At 60.7% G+C, this 17,230-nt stretch overlaps 1 protein-coding gene across 9 annotated transcripts in view; it reads right to left on the bottom strand.

The window, feature by feature from the left end:
• The window catches only part of EMID1 (EMI domain containing 1), a 46,875-nt gene extending 30,421 nt beyond the window's left edge, over window positions 1-16,454 (bottom strand). For 5 of the 9 annotated variants that reach the window (XM_045791261.2, XM_087857195.1, XM_045791262.2 and 2 more), the window contains exons 1-4: window positions 16,236-16,453; window positions 9,155-9,268; window positions 8,566-8,669; window positions 963-1,046 (exon numbers count right to left, since the gene is read on the bottom strand). In XM_045791261.2, coding sequence (XP_045647217.2) covers window positions 963-1,046; window positions 8,566-8,669; window positions 9,155-9,268; window positions 16,236-16,336 — 403 coding nt within the window. In that variant the 5' untranslated portion in view covers window positions 16,337-16,453. Of the gene's footprint in view, window positions 1-962; window positions 1,047-7,631; window positions 7,786-8,565; window positions 8,670-9,154; window positions 9,269-16,235 lie in introns of those variants that run through there. The other 4 variants (XM_087857197.1, XM_045791264.2, XM_087857196.1 and 1 more) reach the window with 4 other exon arrangements.
• Between the last annotated feature and the right edge of the window lie 776 nt (window positions 16,455-17,230).

The raw sequence follows: 17,230 nt of genomic DNA, 5'->3' as shown, positions 1-17,230 counted from the left end.
GACAGACACTTGATGACCCCAACCCATGAGATGGCCCAGCGCAGGGACGGGGCTCCAGCCTGGTCAGGGTGGGCCATGCCCTGAGGGTTTCCTTTGGCTCCAGAGCCTCCAGACCAGGACTAGGGACTCCCCTCCTGCAGCCTCGGCATCCAAGATGACTCCTTCCCTGGAAGCCAGGGCAGGAAACCCTGTTGCTTCCCGCTGGGCGGGGCTGGCCTGGGCTGGCCGTCTTTGGGGACTGACACATCACAGCCTGGACTGCACGGGCCTCAGAGGTGCCCCCCTCTGATCCTCCCTCCACAACACCGGCCAGCTCCTCTGGCCTCCCCAGCGATACCCCTAAGTGATCCATAGCAGTTCGGGCCTGTTATGCAACCTCCCAGCGGGCGTGTATTGGGACCAGTGCTTTACAGGCCTGTCTCTCCACGATCCTGGGTGTTGGGATGAGTGTCACTGCAGTGCACATCTGAGGACATGGAGCTCAGAGCAAGGGTGGGGTGAGTTCTTACTGAGCACAAAGTCTGGGGTCGAGTCCCAGCGCTGCCTCTTCCTGGCTATGGGGCCTTGGGCAGGGCATGTCTCCTCTCTGACCCTCAGCTTCCTCCTCTTTAACGTGGGGACAATGATGCCTTCCTGGGGCTGGGAGATTTAAATGAGTTGACAATGGAAAGCACCTGGCACAGTGCCTCACTCACGGCAGACGCTTAGAAAAGCATCATTTCAATAAAAAGAGGAAACTGGGGGCTTGGGCCCTCGTCTGCAAGAGTCTGGGGGTCATGGGTCTTGGGGTGCTGGGCCCAGGTCAGACTCCCTCTAGGGCCCTGGGGTGGGCAGGGGTGGGCACTCCCCTTGACCCTCCACTGCTGGGCCCAGCCGGCCTCAGGACCATCACCACATTGCTCGGGCCCCCACCAGGCCTCCCCTAAACCAGAGGGACCTCAAGCAGCTGCCCCAGGACCCACCTGAGAAGGCCGTGGGCCGAAGCGCCATCCGTCGCATGGCGTTGCCTGACCACCTGGGCTCCACGAAGCCAGAGGGGCCTGCAACTGAGGGACAACAGGGGGTGAGGGCCCTGCCGGCCCGCACCATTCTTGTTTTGGACCCTGCCCTGCCCATCTGCTGCTGTTGCCCCAGCAAGGATCCCTACTCCCCTTAGTGCAGAGGGAGACAGAGGACCAGAGAGGCAGGACAGTTTCCCGGGGTCACACAGCGTGAGCTGGGCTGAGCTAGAACAAGGCAGCCAAGCTGCTGGGGTTGGGGAGAAGGGCAGGCAATGGTGGGGGGCATGGTGAGGCTTCCCCAGTGGCCCCAGAATGCTGCATGCGTTAAGAGCTTAGAGCTAACAGATGCAAGGCCGGGTCCCAGCCCTGCTACTCGCTGACCTGTATGACTTGTCCTCTTCGGACATGCCCGTTTTCCCATCCATAAAATGGGGTCATAAGGCCACTACATCTCCCAGGCTGGTGCAAGGCCCGAGGAAGGCGATGCGTGCAAAGAGGCCCACTGGGCACACGCAGGGCCTGGCATACGGTAAGCAGCTGGGACACCGCTGCCCACCCTCTTCCTGCCCCAGTTGGTAAGAAGACACAGAAGTGGATCCAGCCCCAGTTTTAAATGAAAACCAGAGGGAGGCTGGCTGCCTGGGAGGGCAAGGGGGGCTGCGTTCCAGGAGCCCACCCCTCCCACCACCCCTATGGAGAGCCGGCCGCCCTGGCCGCTCTGGCTCTGGGGGCCTTCTTTTCTCCACAGCCAGAGGGATGGGCTGGCCAAGCCAGGGACGGGGCCACAGCTGGAGGGGCTCCGGAGCCAGCAGGAGCCACTGCCCCCCTTCACCCCCCAGGCCTGCCCTTTTAAGGCCACAAAGTGCCGTCTGGGGGGAGAGAAGACCCAAATAAGGCGCAGGCCCGGCGGCTCAGAGCCAGGCTGTGGGTTAGTGCAGGGAGTGAGGCGCCGGGAACTCAAACCAGACGGGTGCCTCTGGCCAGCCCCCAGCAAAAAGGCTGCCAGACCCTTCGCTCAGACTGGGCCTGCGTCCCCGGCACGCCCTCCCTGGGGACCTGCGACTTGCCCCGGCGCAGGGAGTGACTCTCACCCAGGACGGAGGAAGAGGTGGGTTGGCTGCCCAAGACTGGGTCAGGGACTGGGGACAGGTGTGGGGGGACGTCACTGAGCCATGGCCAATGCTAAGTACTTTCTATATCCCAGCTCAATCGTATACAGCTAACACTTAACTCTGGGCCTGGCACATTCCACTACGCACTTCCCATATGCGGTCTTAACTCATTATCCTCACGCAACCCTCCTAGCGGGCGCTAGTACCACCTCCACTTTACAGATGGGGAAACCGAGGCACAGAGCTCCTCTGTCCCCTGTGCTCAAATGGATGAGTGACTAGGAATCTCTCTCCTGGGGGAAAACAAGAAAGTTGGAGTCTGGACTTGAACCCCGGTCGGCCTAACTCTGGGCCTCACCTCCCCTCTGGGCCAGCTGGCACCTCGAGTCAGCGCACCGTGCAGAGGCAGGGAGGCCCCGAGCCCTCCTTGCCCTCTTTGCTCCCAGGTGAAGACGTAAAAGGCCATTTTATTACCCTTTGCAGGACGCCTACCAAAAGAAGCCGCTGTCTCTCCAACCCCAGGGAAGTTTGGCCTTTTCCTGGGATGAAGTTTGGCAGGGCATCTGCCCAGCCCCCCCTCCCCGCTACCCTGCTATTGTTTCCGTTCTGCCATGGCATTCCTCTAATGGGTCCTGTAACTGTGTCAGTTCCCATGTCCGCTGCCCATCACCTGCCCCGCCCCCCGCTGGAACAGGAGCCCCACCAGGGCAGGGACCCAGCCTGGCCTGGGCAAGGCCTGGAAAAGGGCCCGGTGCGTAGTAGGGCCTCCACGGATTCAATAACCCTTCTGTTCACGAAGGCATGAATCACCAGCTGAAAAATGAGTGCAAAACAAACAAAATAAAAGGCAAAATAATGTGGACAGCAGACACAATGGTCTTGAAATTATGAGTGCAAATCTTCTAACATCACACGAGGGGTTCCCTGAGTTATTAATTCGTGCACTTGTGGTTGGAAATTCTTTTCCATCCAATTTGCTTTTGTACATTTCACTGGGAGCCGGAGAGAACTAGAAAAACTAACGAAAACACGGTCCAACCATCAACATAGATGTAAGGGGCTCAAAGTAATGGCAAGTTGAAATTTTAAAAGGAAGGAAGGAAGGAAGGAAGGAAGGTAGGAAGGAAAGAAGGAAGGAAGAGAAAAAGAAAGGACAAAACTATCCAAAAAAAATCCCAGAATATGTTGGTTTTGGTTTCAGGATTCACAAAAACAATCCCCCAAACTCCTCCAAATTCTGATAAATGGACAGAACTACTTTAGGGACAAGCCAAGTTGTAAAATGGCCCTTTGGCACAGCAAATCCCAGTAGGGAAAAAGCCGAGGGTTGGGGGGGAGGTCTCCTGTTGTCCAAAAATATTACAACTGTCCCACTGGTTGTGGGCTAGGACCCTTGGAGCAGACCCCAGAGGGCTGAAAGCACCCCCTCACCCCAGCCTGGTGGTCTGTCCTAAAGGGCTGCCCTGAGCCCCAACCTCGCCCTCTCAAGGGCTCCAGGCTGGATCTAGGATCACAAGCCCCAGCTCCATTCTGGAAGCCTGACTGTGAGCTATTCCCCACCACCTGGGAGGTCTCCACCAGTACTACGCGCACGCGCGTGCGCGCGCACGCACACACACACACACACACACACACACACACACACACACTGTTTCCCTACCCCCTTCCCGCAGCTGTCAGTCCTATGTCACCTCCTCCAGGAAGTCTTCCCAGACAGACCCAGGTACCCACCAAAGCTCCCCCTTGAAGCTCATGTCACTCCATCACTCCCTCTGTCTTGATCTGCTCAAGGACGGCATCATGGACAGTTCTGAACCCTGTTCCCCCACAAGCAGCTCCCCTTTCCTCTGCCCAGGACGAGAGTTAAGCTAAGAAGCCCCTTCTCACTGGGTCCTCATGAGAACATGAGGCCCAGAGAGGAGAGGCTGCTTCCCCGCACAGCAAGGTGGGATGGTGGGGATTCAAACCCCACGCCAAGCTGGGAATGCACGAGAAGTTGAGAGTGTCCCTGAGCTTCATCTCTGACTTTCTCTCTCAGGACAGGTGTTGGGAGAGGGGCTTTCTCATTCACAAGCCACCCACGGGTCTGCCGGGTCCGGTGACTACAGCCACAGGGATGCTGTCTCCCCAGCCCCAGGCCCGGTGTCCTCCTGGGAATTTACTTTGCAAATATAAATATTTGCTACTCTTGGATGATGGGGTGACCCCAAGGTGACCCCCAAGCTCCGAGAACCCTCCAGCCGCCCTCTGGGAAGCCTCAGTCTGCATCCGGCCTGGCCCTCTCTTCAGGGTAAAATGAGGTTCCCTCTCTCAGGTACTGGAGAGACAGGAGCAGTGATGGCAGGGTGGAGGCCATCGTAGCCAGGTGGCAGCTCCAGGAAGGTCGCAGACAGAGGGGACAGCTGCTGCCCAGGCTGTGCTGTGGGAGAGAGGGCCAGGGTGGGCCGGGGCTAAGATGGAGGGAGGGCAGGGCTGGAGCACATCACTGGGGCGGCCAGGAGGGTGGAGAGGGGAGCTCCGGCTAGGGGTGGAGGATGGGCTGGGCTGGCAGGGAGTCAGGAGATGGGGACTGCCAGGTCTTCCAGATGGGAGTGAAAGGGTGGGGGGGGGGGACATGGACAGATTCATGCAGCACTGAGCCCCCAGGATCCTGTATCCTCAGAGTAAAGCCTAAACCTGGCCCGGTAACAGCAACTAGTTAGGGATGGAGAGGCAGAGAGGCCCAGGGCCCAGGAAAGGCCTGGGCTACAACCTCGTCCGTTCTTAAGCTTTTCTGCTGTGTGGCCTGGTGCAAACTGCTTCCCTCTCTGATTCCCCATCACAGAAGACAAGGGTTGTGGGGTTCCCCGGATGGGGAAGGGACACGTGAGCTAAGGATATTGGGGACACTGAGAGGCACACAGAGGTCGCCTGACTCCAGGGGATCCCAAGGGAGAGGTGGGGGAGGGAGCTCCTCTATCTTTCTGTCTGGGCGGGATTGGGGCTGAGATGGGCTTCGGCCAGTCTCATGGTGCCCCAACTGTCTGAATGCCTTCCCCTGGGAGTCCCTGGCTGGTGCTGCTGCAGAGGAAAACTCCTGGCCTCAGGTCAGACGGATGGACTCTCAATCTGGATGTGACCCTGAGCAAGGCATTTCCCTCTCCCAGCCTCAATTCCTACATCTGGACCTTCTGCGCTGTGACACGATAGCATGACGCCAGTATGAGTCACGGCGCTGGGCATGGCAGACAGGGGACGCTTTCCTTCCCCTCGTCACTGTGACTGCGGGAGGGTCTTTGGGGGGGGGGGGTGGATGCTGCAGACTTCAGGTCAGAGCCCTGGCTCTGCTCTGGGAATCCCAAAGCTTACTTGCTGTATGACCTTGGCTGAGACCTACGCCCTCTCTGAGCCTCACTTACTCATCTGGACAATGGGGGTGATGGGTAAAAGATTTGTCTGCAGGGACTCCCCCCAGAGGCAGGATCACCCTCTTCAGAGCCTACCAGGGGGTCAGGACCAGCAGTCGTAGTACATTTTGGCCTTGGCCCTTCCTCAAATGTTTTCCAGTAGGAGTGGGAGTGGGCAGCCGGGTGAGACCTCAGCCAGGCTCCCTCCCCGCCATCTAGTCCCCCCTTCCCAAAGCCTGGAGGCACCAACAGAGGCTTGGTCAGGCAGGTCCCAATCCCGGCTCTTCCCGTGCTGAGTGACTCCAGGTCAGCCCATTCACCTTTCTGAGCCTTGGTTTCTGCATCTGTAAAATGGGGCCTTTTCCTCCCAGGTTGTCACGAACATCACAGAACATCCTTGCCCATCATCACAGAGTGAACATTCCATCCTGAAGATGGGAAAGCCAGGGCTAAGAGCTGTGAATGAACGCAGAATCTGGAGACTAGGGTCCTGGGAATGGGGGTGGGGAAGGACGGGGAGGCCTGTTTGCTGGGCAGCTGACTGAGAAGTGTGGTCTCAGAGGTCAGAAGCAGGATAATCCCAGACAGCCATCACAGAATCCCCACCACAGGGGCCGAAGGTTCTAGGCCTGAGTCTCCGGTGCTCAGAATAAAGTACAAGGTGGGCACTTTTCCATCCCAGGTGACTTCCAGATAGAGACAAGATTCAGAGAGATGGAGTGACTTGCCCCAGGTCACACAGCAAAGCATGGCTGATCTACATCTGGATTCTGGACTGATGGGTCCTCCCTCTCCTTCTTCAGTCCACCCAGGCTGCTCCGGTGACACAGCTCTGGGGCCCCAGGTCCATGTCCCAGTGCCGGGCAGGCTGCGAGGTCGGTCACCAGCAGGGGAAACAGCTGGGGGAGCTCAGCCTCAACCCAGCTGTGAGAGGAAGGGCAGGGCCTGGGATGGGCCTGCAAAGTCCTCACGGGTCCCCGCCCCCATTCCCAGGGGCCCTAGCAGAGCAGTTTTCCAGAATATCCAGGCCCAGGCACCTCTTTACTCAGCTCTGACTGTATGGGTTTGGGAGGGGCCCCTCCTGTCCCATCCATCATCAAGTTAGGCCCACCCTGGGCAGCCACACCACCTGCAGGATCTCTACTGTTGCATTTCATCTTTGAAACATCCCTGGGAGGCGGGCTCCGGTATCCTTCCTGTTTCACAGGTGAGAACACTGACGCTTCGTGTGCAGGAGCCCAGGCTCTGCAAGAGCACACGACCGCGTGGTGCTCGTCAGACAGGGTGCCCCTCCGAGTGGGCACGAGACGGGGCACCTGCACTGCAGCCTCCCAGCCCCCAGCCCGGTGCCCTTGCACAATGACTTGCACAATGCTTGGGGAGTCCCCGGCCCAAGGCCACACAGCTGGGGTGTAGCAGATCTGGCCTGGCCCACGGAGCCCTGGATACTCCCGGCCCCGGGCTGGGACCCGGAGGCCCTGCAGAAGGAGATGGCAGATGTCAGGGGCGGCCTGGCCCAGCCCCTGTCTTGCACCCCCACCTTGCCATTGCCAGAGCCCTCAGCCCTAATCTTGGCTTCTGGATGTACCGCCTCCAGCTGCGGGACTCTAGGGCACGGGCCCTGCCCCCACCTGTCCCCCACCCTCACCCGCTCCAGGATGGCCCTGCAGACTGCAAAGGTCTGCCCTTGGGAGGGAAGCCAGGGACACAGTGGCCTTTGTCTGGGCAGGCCCTGCCTGGCCTCAGGCCCGCTAGGCCCAGGTGGCCCCTACACTCCGGGGATTCACCCTTCCCCCCACCAGCTTCTCTGTGGCCTCTTTGGCAGCAGCCCCTCCTCGCTGGCTCTCCTCCTGCCCCCTGGGCCCTTCCACCTTCCCCGCTTTCTCCCAGCAGGGAGGGGAGGGTGCCATTCCTGGTTCTCTGTCACTTCTGCCCTCCCACACTGGCCTGGTGGCTGCCTGTCTGCAGAGGACCCCTGCTGGGCATCGGGCAGCTCCCCTGCTCCCTCTGGCCACACCACCAGAACTGGGGACTCCGCAACCCCACAGGGAAACCTGTCAGGCCCCCTCCCCACCCCACTTTGTGGTGAGCTCTGCCCTGCACCCTGTGGGACTCCGGGCATGGGACTCCACCTCTCCGGGCCTCCGTTGCCCGGTCTGTGAACCAGGACTCGTGGCGTCCCAGGGAGGTGAAGCGTGTAAGTCCTTCAAGAAGCATCTATGAATGGTGATTTCTGGTAGCGTCCCATTCTCCTGATCAGAGGCCGTGTCTCACACGTTCGTGTTTCTGGAATCAGAATAGGTCTTGCAACTGATGCCGCTCTGGGGGCCCCGAATGCCCCTTTCCACTGAGGTGCCTAGAGGACTACTTCTTGGGCTGGTTCTAGGCTGGTCTGTCCTCTGGAGGGCCATTCTGGGAACACAGCCCAAAGTTTCCCTCTCACTGAGCTCAGGTGGGCAGCGAGGGCAGGAGCGCAGAGAGGCAGGTGCCCTTGAGGAAAGGGCTCTCCAGGTAAGCAGGTGGCCAGGGCGTGGGGAGGCCTGGGCCGTGTCCTCTGTACCACAGAGGTGTTGGGAGCTTGGCCCTGAACCACGCGTGCGGCCTGCGGAGGAGGGGGCCGGGGTGAGAGGCCCCCCCCCCCCCCGTGCCTGTGACACGCGCTACGCGTGGTGCGCCCATCCCTCAGGCCCCAACTGCCACTTAGCAACTGTACACCCACCACCTTCCTGAGCCCGGGTTTCTTCACCCGCAAGACGGATACAAGCATCCCAGCCGTGCCAATCCAGACCTACATGGTGCTTCGCTTCCGTGGGCCGTGACCACGTGCAATGCACACGTCGGATGGGTTTTCCCCAAGTTTGGAGGAAACGCTTGGGATGGTGTGACTCAAGATGTGAGCTCCACGGCACGTACGGAATTTCTCCGGGGGTCCTGAGAGTCCCCCAAGAGGGAGGCGGACAAGACGCACGCGGCCGAGCATGCGGCGCTCACCGACTTAGCAAGGGCCGACTGCTCCCGCCCGCGCCCGAGGGAAGACACCCGGCCTGCACCTCAGGGTGGTCCTACCTTCCTCGCAGCTCACCCCCGAGTGCCCGGGGCAGCACCTCCACTCGCGCGCGGTCACCGTCTTGTACACCACCTTGTACGAGGGTCTCACCACCGTTCTGTAGCTGGAAGAGGGCCCAGGGGGCTGGACTCAGACAGTCTTCTACCGCCTTTCCCACTCACCTGGATGTCCGTGGGGACATAGTCCGGGGTCCTCTGCCACCCCTGGGCCCCTCTGGAGCCTGTGTCCTGCTGTATTCTGGGATTCAGTCCCTCTAATCCCTCCTAACTCCCCAGGTGGGGGGGTGTATCCAGATAGTAACTGGACAGGGAGTCCCTGCCAGCTGGCCTGTCCCCAGAAGTGAAGCCTCACTAAGTGAATGCATGTGTAAATGGTGGACTCCTTCCCCCAGGAAGCCCTCCAGGTGCCACGGGAGCAGAAGGGGAGGTGCTGAGATTGGGCATAGGGCCGATGTTCCCTTTGCTCCACCCGTCCACGGGGTCCAGCATTCCCCTGCACTCCCAATGCAGCGCCAAGACCAGGCCTCTGCTCATGCTACGCCCCCACCTGCAGGGCCACCGGCATCCGTCGCCCCGGGGCCTCGCTTACCTGCTCACTGGGCAGCTCATGGGCCACGGGCAATTCTGCAGCACTCGCTGGAGGTAGGTGCCATTTTGCACGTGGCATGAGATGGTCCGGGTCACCATATAGGCGCACCAGTTCCTGAAACAGACCCACGGTGAGGAAGCTCAGGTGCCGTGCACAGCCCCTGCCCGGGGCTCCCGGGGCAGGGGGATGAGTGAGGAGTCCCCGTTCTCGCCAGGAGCCCTGAGTCTCTAGGTGGAGAGACCCCTAAGCTCTCAAAGTCCTTTGGGCCCCAGTGGGAGTCTCGGTGGCACTGTGGCCGAGGAGTGAATCCGTAGCCCTAGAGGGGGCAGCTGTGCTGGGGGCTCTCGGAAGGTCTCAGGGAATGAGCTGCGGGGGACAGGATGGAAGCAAGACCTCTTTGCCCGACCTCTCCTTTCTCAGTATCACTTCTCTCCACCCCCGACCCATCCAGGTCACCGGTGCCTCCTGCCGCCCACCCGGACAACAGCGGCAGCCCCCCCTTGCATCTCAGTATCTCCCAAGAAGGCGTGTCCTAAAATGCAAACCTGGCCTTATCCTTCTCTTGCTCATCTTCACCCTCAGCGCTCCAGATCTGTGCTCACACCTGCTGTGATCCCTCACCTCCAAGCCTTTGCTCACCCTGGGCCCACTGCCTGGAGCACCCTGGCCCCTCCTCCCCACTTGGCACCTCCGACCTTCAAAGCCCTACTGTGCTGTCACCTCTCCCCTTGTCCTTCCCCACCTCCACCCTACCTGAACAGAACAATGGTTCCCTGCACGGGATCCCGCAGCACTTTGCATCCCTGTCAGGCTGAATGAAGCTCGTGATTCATGTCTGCCCTCTCCCTCCTTGGCATGACAGAAGAGAGGCCCTGTCTCTTTTGTCCTTGGGTCCCCTCTGTGGAACAGCCAGATGTCCCAAGCATGGAGGACCGACTTGTCCAAATGCCAATTAATAATCATCGTGCATCACATATATTGAGTACCTACTGTATGCTTCACCGTGCACTGCATACATTGAGCACCTACTGTATGCTAAGCATATTTACATTCACCTTCTTGGTGAACCAGGCAGGCACCTCCCCATATTTTACAGAGGGGTAAAATGAGGCTCAGGGAGGGGAAGACAACTGCTCCTGTCCCAGAGCTGGTGCAAGGTAGAGCCAGATTTGCACCCAGGAATGTGGATGGCCCAGCCTGGGCCCTGACTCCGTCCTAGAGACCTCAGTTCCTGTCTCCTCCCCATCCCCTAAGCCACGGTCTGTGGTTCTGTGAAGGCCCCAACCTGGGAACCTGCTGGCCTCAGGCTCGAGGCCACAGAGGAAAAGTCTGGTGGGGTGGCGGGCTCGGGTTGTGAAGGGTCACCTGAAACGGTCCCTCCTTTCCCAGCCCCGGCAAAAAATGCAGGGCCCATGACCCTGCACAGGCTGAGGGCTGCTGAGCACCTGGAATGTCCCGGCCATCACAGAGGCGTCTGCCGCCCCTGAAATCCAGTCTCCCGGCGGCTGGCCCACCCATAGGACAATGTCCCTGGCCGGGACCTGCCAACTCACTCACTGTGGGACCCTGGAGAAGTCCCCTCCCGTCTGGTCACCCTGGACTCAGTCCGGGAGGGAACAGCCCAGCCAAAGGCGAAGCAGGAGGAGCCCTGTTTAGACCAATGACCTAGCAGAAGCTCCCCACAGCCAGGGGCCAGCCAGCCCACGAGAGAGGCGACAGGCGCTTGCTGCGGCGCTGCTGGGGGCGACGCGAAACCGGGAACAGCCTCGACAGCAGCAGCACCACTGGACACAGAAAACCAGACTCTGAGCTAGAGCCCAAGGCCTCCACGCTCCGACCACCGCGTCTGGTTAAGGGCAAAACGCAAGTACAGACCAACAGGCGGGGAATGATCGCGTTTCTATTCAAATAAGAAAGCCCAGAGACTACGCATACGTATGTGCACGTGCATAGCTCTATGTGGATCGAGGTCGGAAGAGTCACAGGCTCGAGTCAAGCTGCCACCTCTGGGGCTTCCCGTCTGCTCTGTTTCCTGCACGAACAGCAGGCTTTGGTGAGCATGCCCGCCGCGCAGCAGGAGCTCGGGCCAAAGCCTTTCACACGCCAATTATGAGCACCACTTTACAGATGGGAAGACTGAGGCTCTGGGGTCTGGGATGTGCCCCAGGCACCCGAGATGAACAACACGGTCATGGCTGGAATTCAGGTCCATCTGACCCTAGAGTTTGCACTCCTAACCTCCGGCTGGCCATTTTTCTCCTAATGAACAGGTGGGGATTTCAAAAGTTACAAAAATACATTTCAAAAAGGCCCCGCCCTTTAGATCCTCTGGGTCCCTAGAGCTGTGCTTTTGAACCTGGAGTTTTGTTTATTGGAGGGGGTGGCATATGAGCCCCTTTGAGAAAGTGATGCCCGTTGTGGCTCCTCTCCAGAAAAATGCATAAAATTCGGAGTGCAAGTTTTGGGGGGGCTTCCTGAGGGGTGTTGGGGGCTCCCTGCAGCCTGTGTCATATCCCCCAGGCTGGCCCTGGGGCTCTGGGAATGAAGTGGTGGGAGGGGCAGTCTGGGCAGAGGACAGTCAGAAGCTCCAGATACTGGAGGGGCTCCCCTGGCCGGGGCTGAAGACTCCATCCCAGGGTACGGATATGCGCACACACGTACCAAGCTCTGCCCAGACATCACTACGGGGGCCCACATGCAGACACACATACACATACGTGGGTGCCCACAACCCCAGGATACACGCGTGCCCATGTGCTCGCACAGACCCACAGAAGCACACACAAACACGTTCAAGCGTACGGCAGCCAGAGGCGAATCCAACAGGACACCCAGCCACCGAATGACCGTCCTGTCTACAGACACAGGGCCATGTGCCCTCACACACGCATGCGCACACACCCCTCCCTCCATGCCCACACCCCGGGCTGGGCTGGGGGCGGTGGGCCTGGGACTTCCCACAATTGCCTGACCTGCCCCTCTTTACTGGGGGTGGGGAGCGAGAGAAAACAATTTTCTTCTTCTTCCTTAATTAAAATCGCCCCCAGGTGGGTGAAGCCTGGCTCCCTGGTTTACTTCCCACCAGCCCGAGTTGGCTTGAATTCCCCCCCCCTCCTTAGGAGTCATGGAGCTGTTGGCTGACTAGCCAGGAGGGGATCCTCAGGCCACGTGGGGTTCAAGGTCAGCCCCTGGCCCCTCCCCTGGGACGTGGGGAGTCACCAATAACCACGCCCCACCCCCCACCCCCGGACCTTGAAGACCGCAGCCCCCACACTGTTCCCAGGATAAATCCAAGTTCTTCTGCCCCCTGGCCTGGCCCCTCTGTCTACTTCCTGCGGGGCAGCAGGGCCTCTTTCTAAAGCGCAGACCTAGTGTTGCCACTGCCTGCTGTGAGTCCGCAGCTCACCATGGCTCCCCAGGGTCCTGCATGCCCCCCTACACTCCTGCTGCCCTCCTTCCACCTTCCTGCGCCCCCTTCAAGTGCCAGCTCTTCCCCCACCTCAGGTCTTTGCATTCGGATTCCCTCCACCCAGAAAGCCCTTCCCTTGGCTCCTGCAAGCTGTGTGTCCTTTAGGTGTCAGTCCTAAGGTCCCAGGAGGGGTGGGGCACCTCCAGGGGTCCCCTTCAGCAGCCCTGAGCTTTTTCCTTCCCTGCAGATGCCTAGGGAGGGCACTGGCAGGGACCAAGCCGGGAAGGGAGTGAGCCTGAGGGTGCTCAGGGACGTTTGCTGAATGACTGAATGACCAAGAACAGGCAGTGGGCCTGGGCGGAGGAGCCAGGACCCAGGTTCCCAGGGATGGGTGCTGTGCTTAGAAGCCTGCTTCTAATCCTGCCGCCCCTGGAGGCTCTGTCTCCTGGGACGTCGTCAGTGAGAAGGTGCCCGAGAACCCACGAGGCTGAGCCTGTGGGATGCGGCGCTTCCCTTCCGGGCTTGCCACTCGTGCCCACTCAGCACCTCCCAGGCCCCCAGAGGCTGCCAGAGGACAGAAAACAGGCCAGACCAGCTCAGCCTGGCACCAGCCGCCCCCACAAGCCCCCCCCCCACTACTTGCCCTCCACCCCCTGCCACGGGGGCCCAGGGGACTTTGTCTCTGCGGGGCCCAGGGCTGCGATCCGGAACAGTGATAGGGGCTAATTGCAGGAGGCAGCCAAGCGGGCCAGGGGCCAAGGGCCGTTCTGAAAAGAAGAGGAAAGAAAGGAGAGGTACAAGGTGGGGGCGGGGTGATTAGAGCCCGAACCCCACTCTGGAGGCGAAGTTCCAGTCCTGGCCCTATGGCTTCCTAACTTGGCGACCTTGGGCAAGGCCCTGACCGTCTCGGCGCCTCACTCTGTCCATCTGCAGATGGGGACAGCAGAACCTCCTCCGACAGAGACCTCACACATACCGCATAGGCCGGTGCTGATAGCTGCTGTTCTCCGACTGGGACTCGGACCCCACACCCCACAGCTGGGGGGTCCAGAGCCTTCCTGGAGAGACCCCAGCATGGCACCTTCCATTGACTTTGGGATAGGGATTGTCAGGCTCTGCATTTTCCGGAGGGCAGGGGACCCCGAGGCTCCAAGAGAAGTCCTGCGGCCGGGTCACCCATGTGGGCGCAGGAGAGGGGCTGGGGAAGAGAATTCTCCCCTCTCCTTGATTCTAGGACTTGCCCCAAGGAAGCCCATCCTGCAGGGGGAAGTGGCCTGGGCCAGGACACTGGTGACGGCTTCTACTCGAGAGCCACAGAGCTGAGATGCGTTCATTAAAGAAAACTGGGATTCAGGAGGGAAGGGACCTCAGGGAGGCAGGAAGCAGCCCCAGCAGGGATTGGGGGACAGAGAGGGGGCAGGGGTAAGCCAAGGTAGCTCTGCACTGCCCCTGGGGAACCCTGGTTCTGGGGGTCTCAAAGTCTTGCCACATTCCTGGGTCTGGGGCAGCCCCTTGGATGCCTTCCCGGGCCTCCCCCTCCCCAGGCACAAAGCTTCTTTTCTGCCTCTGATCCCGTGGCTGCCAAGGGGTGCCAGGGGTGCTGGGCTGGGGGTGGAGGGAGGGCTGATGGGGTGTGACGTCCCCATGCTGTCTCCAACAATGCTGGGACATGGCCACAAGGGGAGGTCCAGGCAGCTGAGGACCACAGATTACTCCAGCTAGGGGTCCCCTCCTCCACCTAATGTCAGTGATCCTTCCTGTGGGGGTCTGTCCCCCCCAGAACATGCCAGTGGGCAGGGCGCAAGGGGAGGAAAGAGGGAAACATTGAGGAAACTGACACCCGGGACTGTGAAGTGACCTGCCTGAGGTCACGCACTGAGCGAGTACCAGCGCCAGGGCCAGAGCCCCTGACTCCTAACCACGATCTGCAAACCTCTCCCAGACCCACAAGCTGACCCCTTCTCCTCGGATGCCAAGGACACTGGATGGGAAACTGGCTGGCCTGGATTGAGGGGCCACTTTCCCTCTCTGGGCCCCAGTCTTATCTGTAAAATGGGAGCAACAGCATTGCCACAGGGCTTTTGGGATGCTAGGCCACTGTGAGCCTTCTGTGAACAGATCGGGTGACAGTTCCCAGTGACCATGAGCTACCTGCCCAGGGTCACCATCCTGCTCCCACCCAGGAAGTGCTGGGGGTGAGAAGCCCAGGCTGGGAGGCCCTGGCCTGGACTGGCTGGAAGGCAGTCTGGACATTAAGCCCTCTCACCCCTCATCCTGAGCCTGACACTGAGAACTCGAGTTTAGGGTCTTGGTCATCTTCGCACCTAGGATCCCAGGGGGTTCACATTCGTGCCCTGGGCAGGTCAGATCCTCCCTCTGAGTTTCAGCTTCCTCCTCTACGAAAGGGGGACCATCAGAATGCATGCCTCCCACGGCAGCTGGGAAGATTTCTGGAGGTGGTGGAAGCCGGTAAAATGCCCAGCCCAGGTCAGCTGTGGTCAGTATGCAGTAGGCGGCCGTGGCTGATATCGGCCACCTGCCTGTCCCTCTCTCAGACGACTGCTATTCTGGCCTCTGATGCCCTGGCCGCCTCTGCCCTCCAGCCCTAGCCATGTCACCTGCTCTTGCTAGCCCAGCAGGGGCATGCTGGCCCCTGACCACTGGGAAAGGGGATTTCTGAAAAGAATTAAAGAATTGAGGCCCTAGGGGGTGGGGGCCGGGGAAGGCCTTTGAGTGGGATGAAAAGGCCTGAAGAGGCCTGGCTACTCCGCATTGTCTGCCTCAGACAACGGCTGGCCTTCGAGAGGGGACCCCAGCAGGGGTGGGGGCTGCAGCCAGGACAGGGGACAGGTTCAAACACTGTTATCACGGCCAGAAAACCACAGATCGGAATCCCAACACTTCTGTTAATGGCCCATGAGTTTAGAAGATTATGTTAATTCTCTGGGGCCTCAGTTTGCTCATCTGCTAAATGGGGACGGTAGCTTCCCACCTTACTCAATCCTTGAAAGATTAATGACCACGCTGCAAATAGGGGCTCCTCCCTGGGGAGGTGCTCCACAAACACCAACAGAGAGAACGTCCCCAGCTCCAGAAACAGCAGCAGGAGCCCAGAATGCTCTCTCCAGTCTCTGTGCAAAATGCCAGGTCCCTGGGGTGGCCACTGACCCACGGATCTGTGAAATTCCACCCCGGTCTTCTTCCTCCGAGGGAAATAAATAGCCGGGGTACTAAAAAAAGCTGAGAACAGGGAAAAGGGAGGGGGGTCCCCAAGGGTCAGCTAGGGGATGTGCTGGCCTTTTCCTACGTGCAGGGAAGGGGGCCCTTGAGCTAGGGCGATGGAAGTCCCAGGAGGCGGGCTTCTCCCTCGTTGTTCCCCTTCCCCCTCCTCTAGGGCTCTGGAGGTGAAGTGGTGGGGGGGGGCGGTGGAGGAGGCTGGAGGGGGATGCCGTTCCGGACACATGGAGTCGGGGACCCCCGCACTGCCGGGAGCCTCCTCCAGATAGCGGGGCTGGCCCAGGTCCCTACTCCCACCGGGCTGGCACCGAAGTGGGGGACCAAGTCCCCTTCCCAGTCTTTGGCTTGCACGAAGGTTGGGGGGAGGTGGGGGGTGCCTGAGAGTCCCGGCCACGGGGCTGGCAGGGCGCAGAGGTGGTGGCAGGCAACCCTTACCTGCGTCCGGAGAACGGGGCTCCTCCGACGCTCCACGCGGCGCTGCCTCCCGGGAGCAGGAGCCCGAGGCAGAGCAGCGCCCAGGCCCGCGGGCCGCCCATGCTGCGCCCGGCGCCCTCCTCGCACTGCCCGTCGCCGTCGCCGCCCCCAGCCTGCGGTCCCCGCCCGCCCGCGCCGCCAGCCTCCCCGGACGCGCGGAGCCCGGTTCCCAGCGCGGCGACGGGAGGGCGGGCGCGGGGCGGGGGCGCGCGTTCCCGGCCTCGCCCGGCCCCGCGGCGCGGCCCCCCGCCCCCTGCGCCGCGGCTGCCAACCCGGAAGGAGCTCCGGGGGAGGGGGCCGGGCGCCCCCGCCGGGAGGCCCGCCAGGTGCCCACCTGAGCCCGGCGCCCTTCGCCGCGTGACCCATCGGGGGCCCGGGGGCCAGTTCGGAGGGGCCCTCTCACGTGCTGCAGACCGCGGAGCTGAGGCCGGGGCCACCGTCTGAGACGCCGCCCGGACCCGGAGTCGCCACGCCTGAACTAATGATGCCAGGGCCCTCATCCCCTCCCAACGTTTTTGAGAGCGCCAGTTCCCAAGGCACGCGGGATCCAGGCATGCACGCAACAAAGGCTTCCTGAGCGGTCAGCGCCGCTGTGTGCAGGGCACCTCGCCTCCACTTCACATCCTGTCTGTTTAATCTTCAAACCACTCTTGCTGGGATGGGCACAATCATTCCCACTACACAGAGAAGTAAACTGAGGCCCAGGCACTCGTGGCTGCCTCTGCCAGGAGAAGACCTGGGCTGGTCATAAGTTCAGTGTCCACTCTTACTGCCATTTTACAGATGGAGAAACTGAGGCACACAGAGGCGCGGTCTTCAGTGGTTGGAAGAGCCAGAATTTGAACTCATATCTTCTGACTTCAGAGAGGTCAGCTCTTTTTTTGGGGGGGGGGGGAAGGGCAGTGGGAGAGGGAGAGAGAGACTCTTAAGCAGGCTCCACGCCCAGCACAGAGTCT

This window comes from Ursus americanus, chromosome 30 (genome assembly GCF_024610735.1).
Source record: "Ursus americanus isolate L20-20 chromosome 30, mUrsAme1.1.p, whole genome shotgun sequence".
Classification (NCBI taxonomy): domain Eukaryota; kingdom Metazoa; phylum Chordata; class Mammalia; order Carnivora; family Ursidae; genus Ursus; species Ursus americanus.
This window is presented reverse-complemented; position numbering and strand designations above follow the sequence as displayed.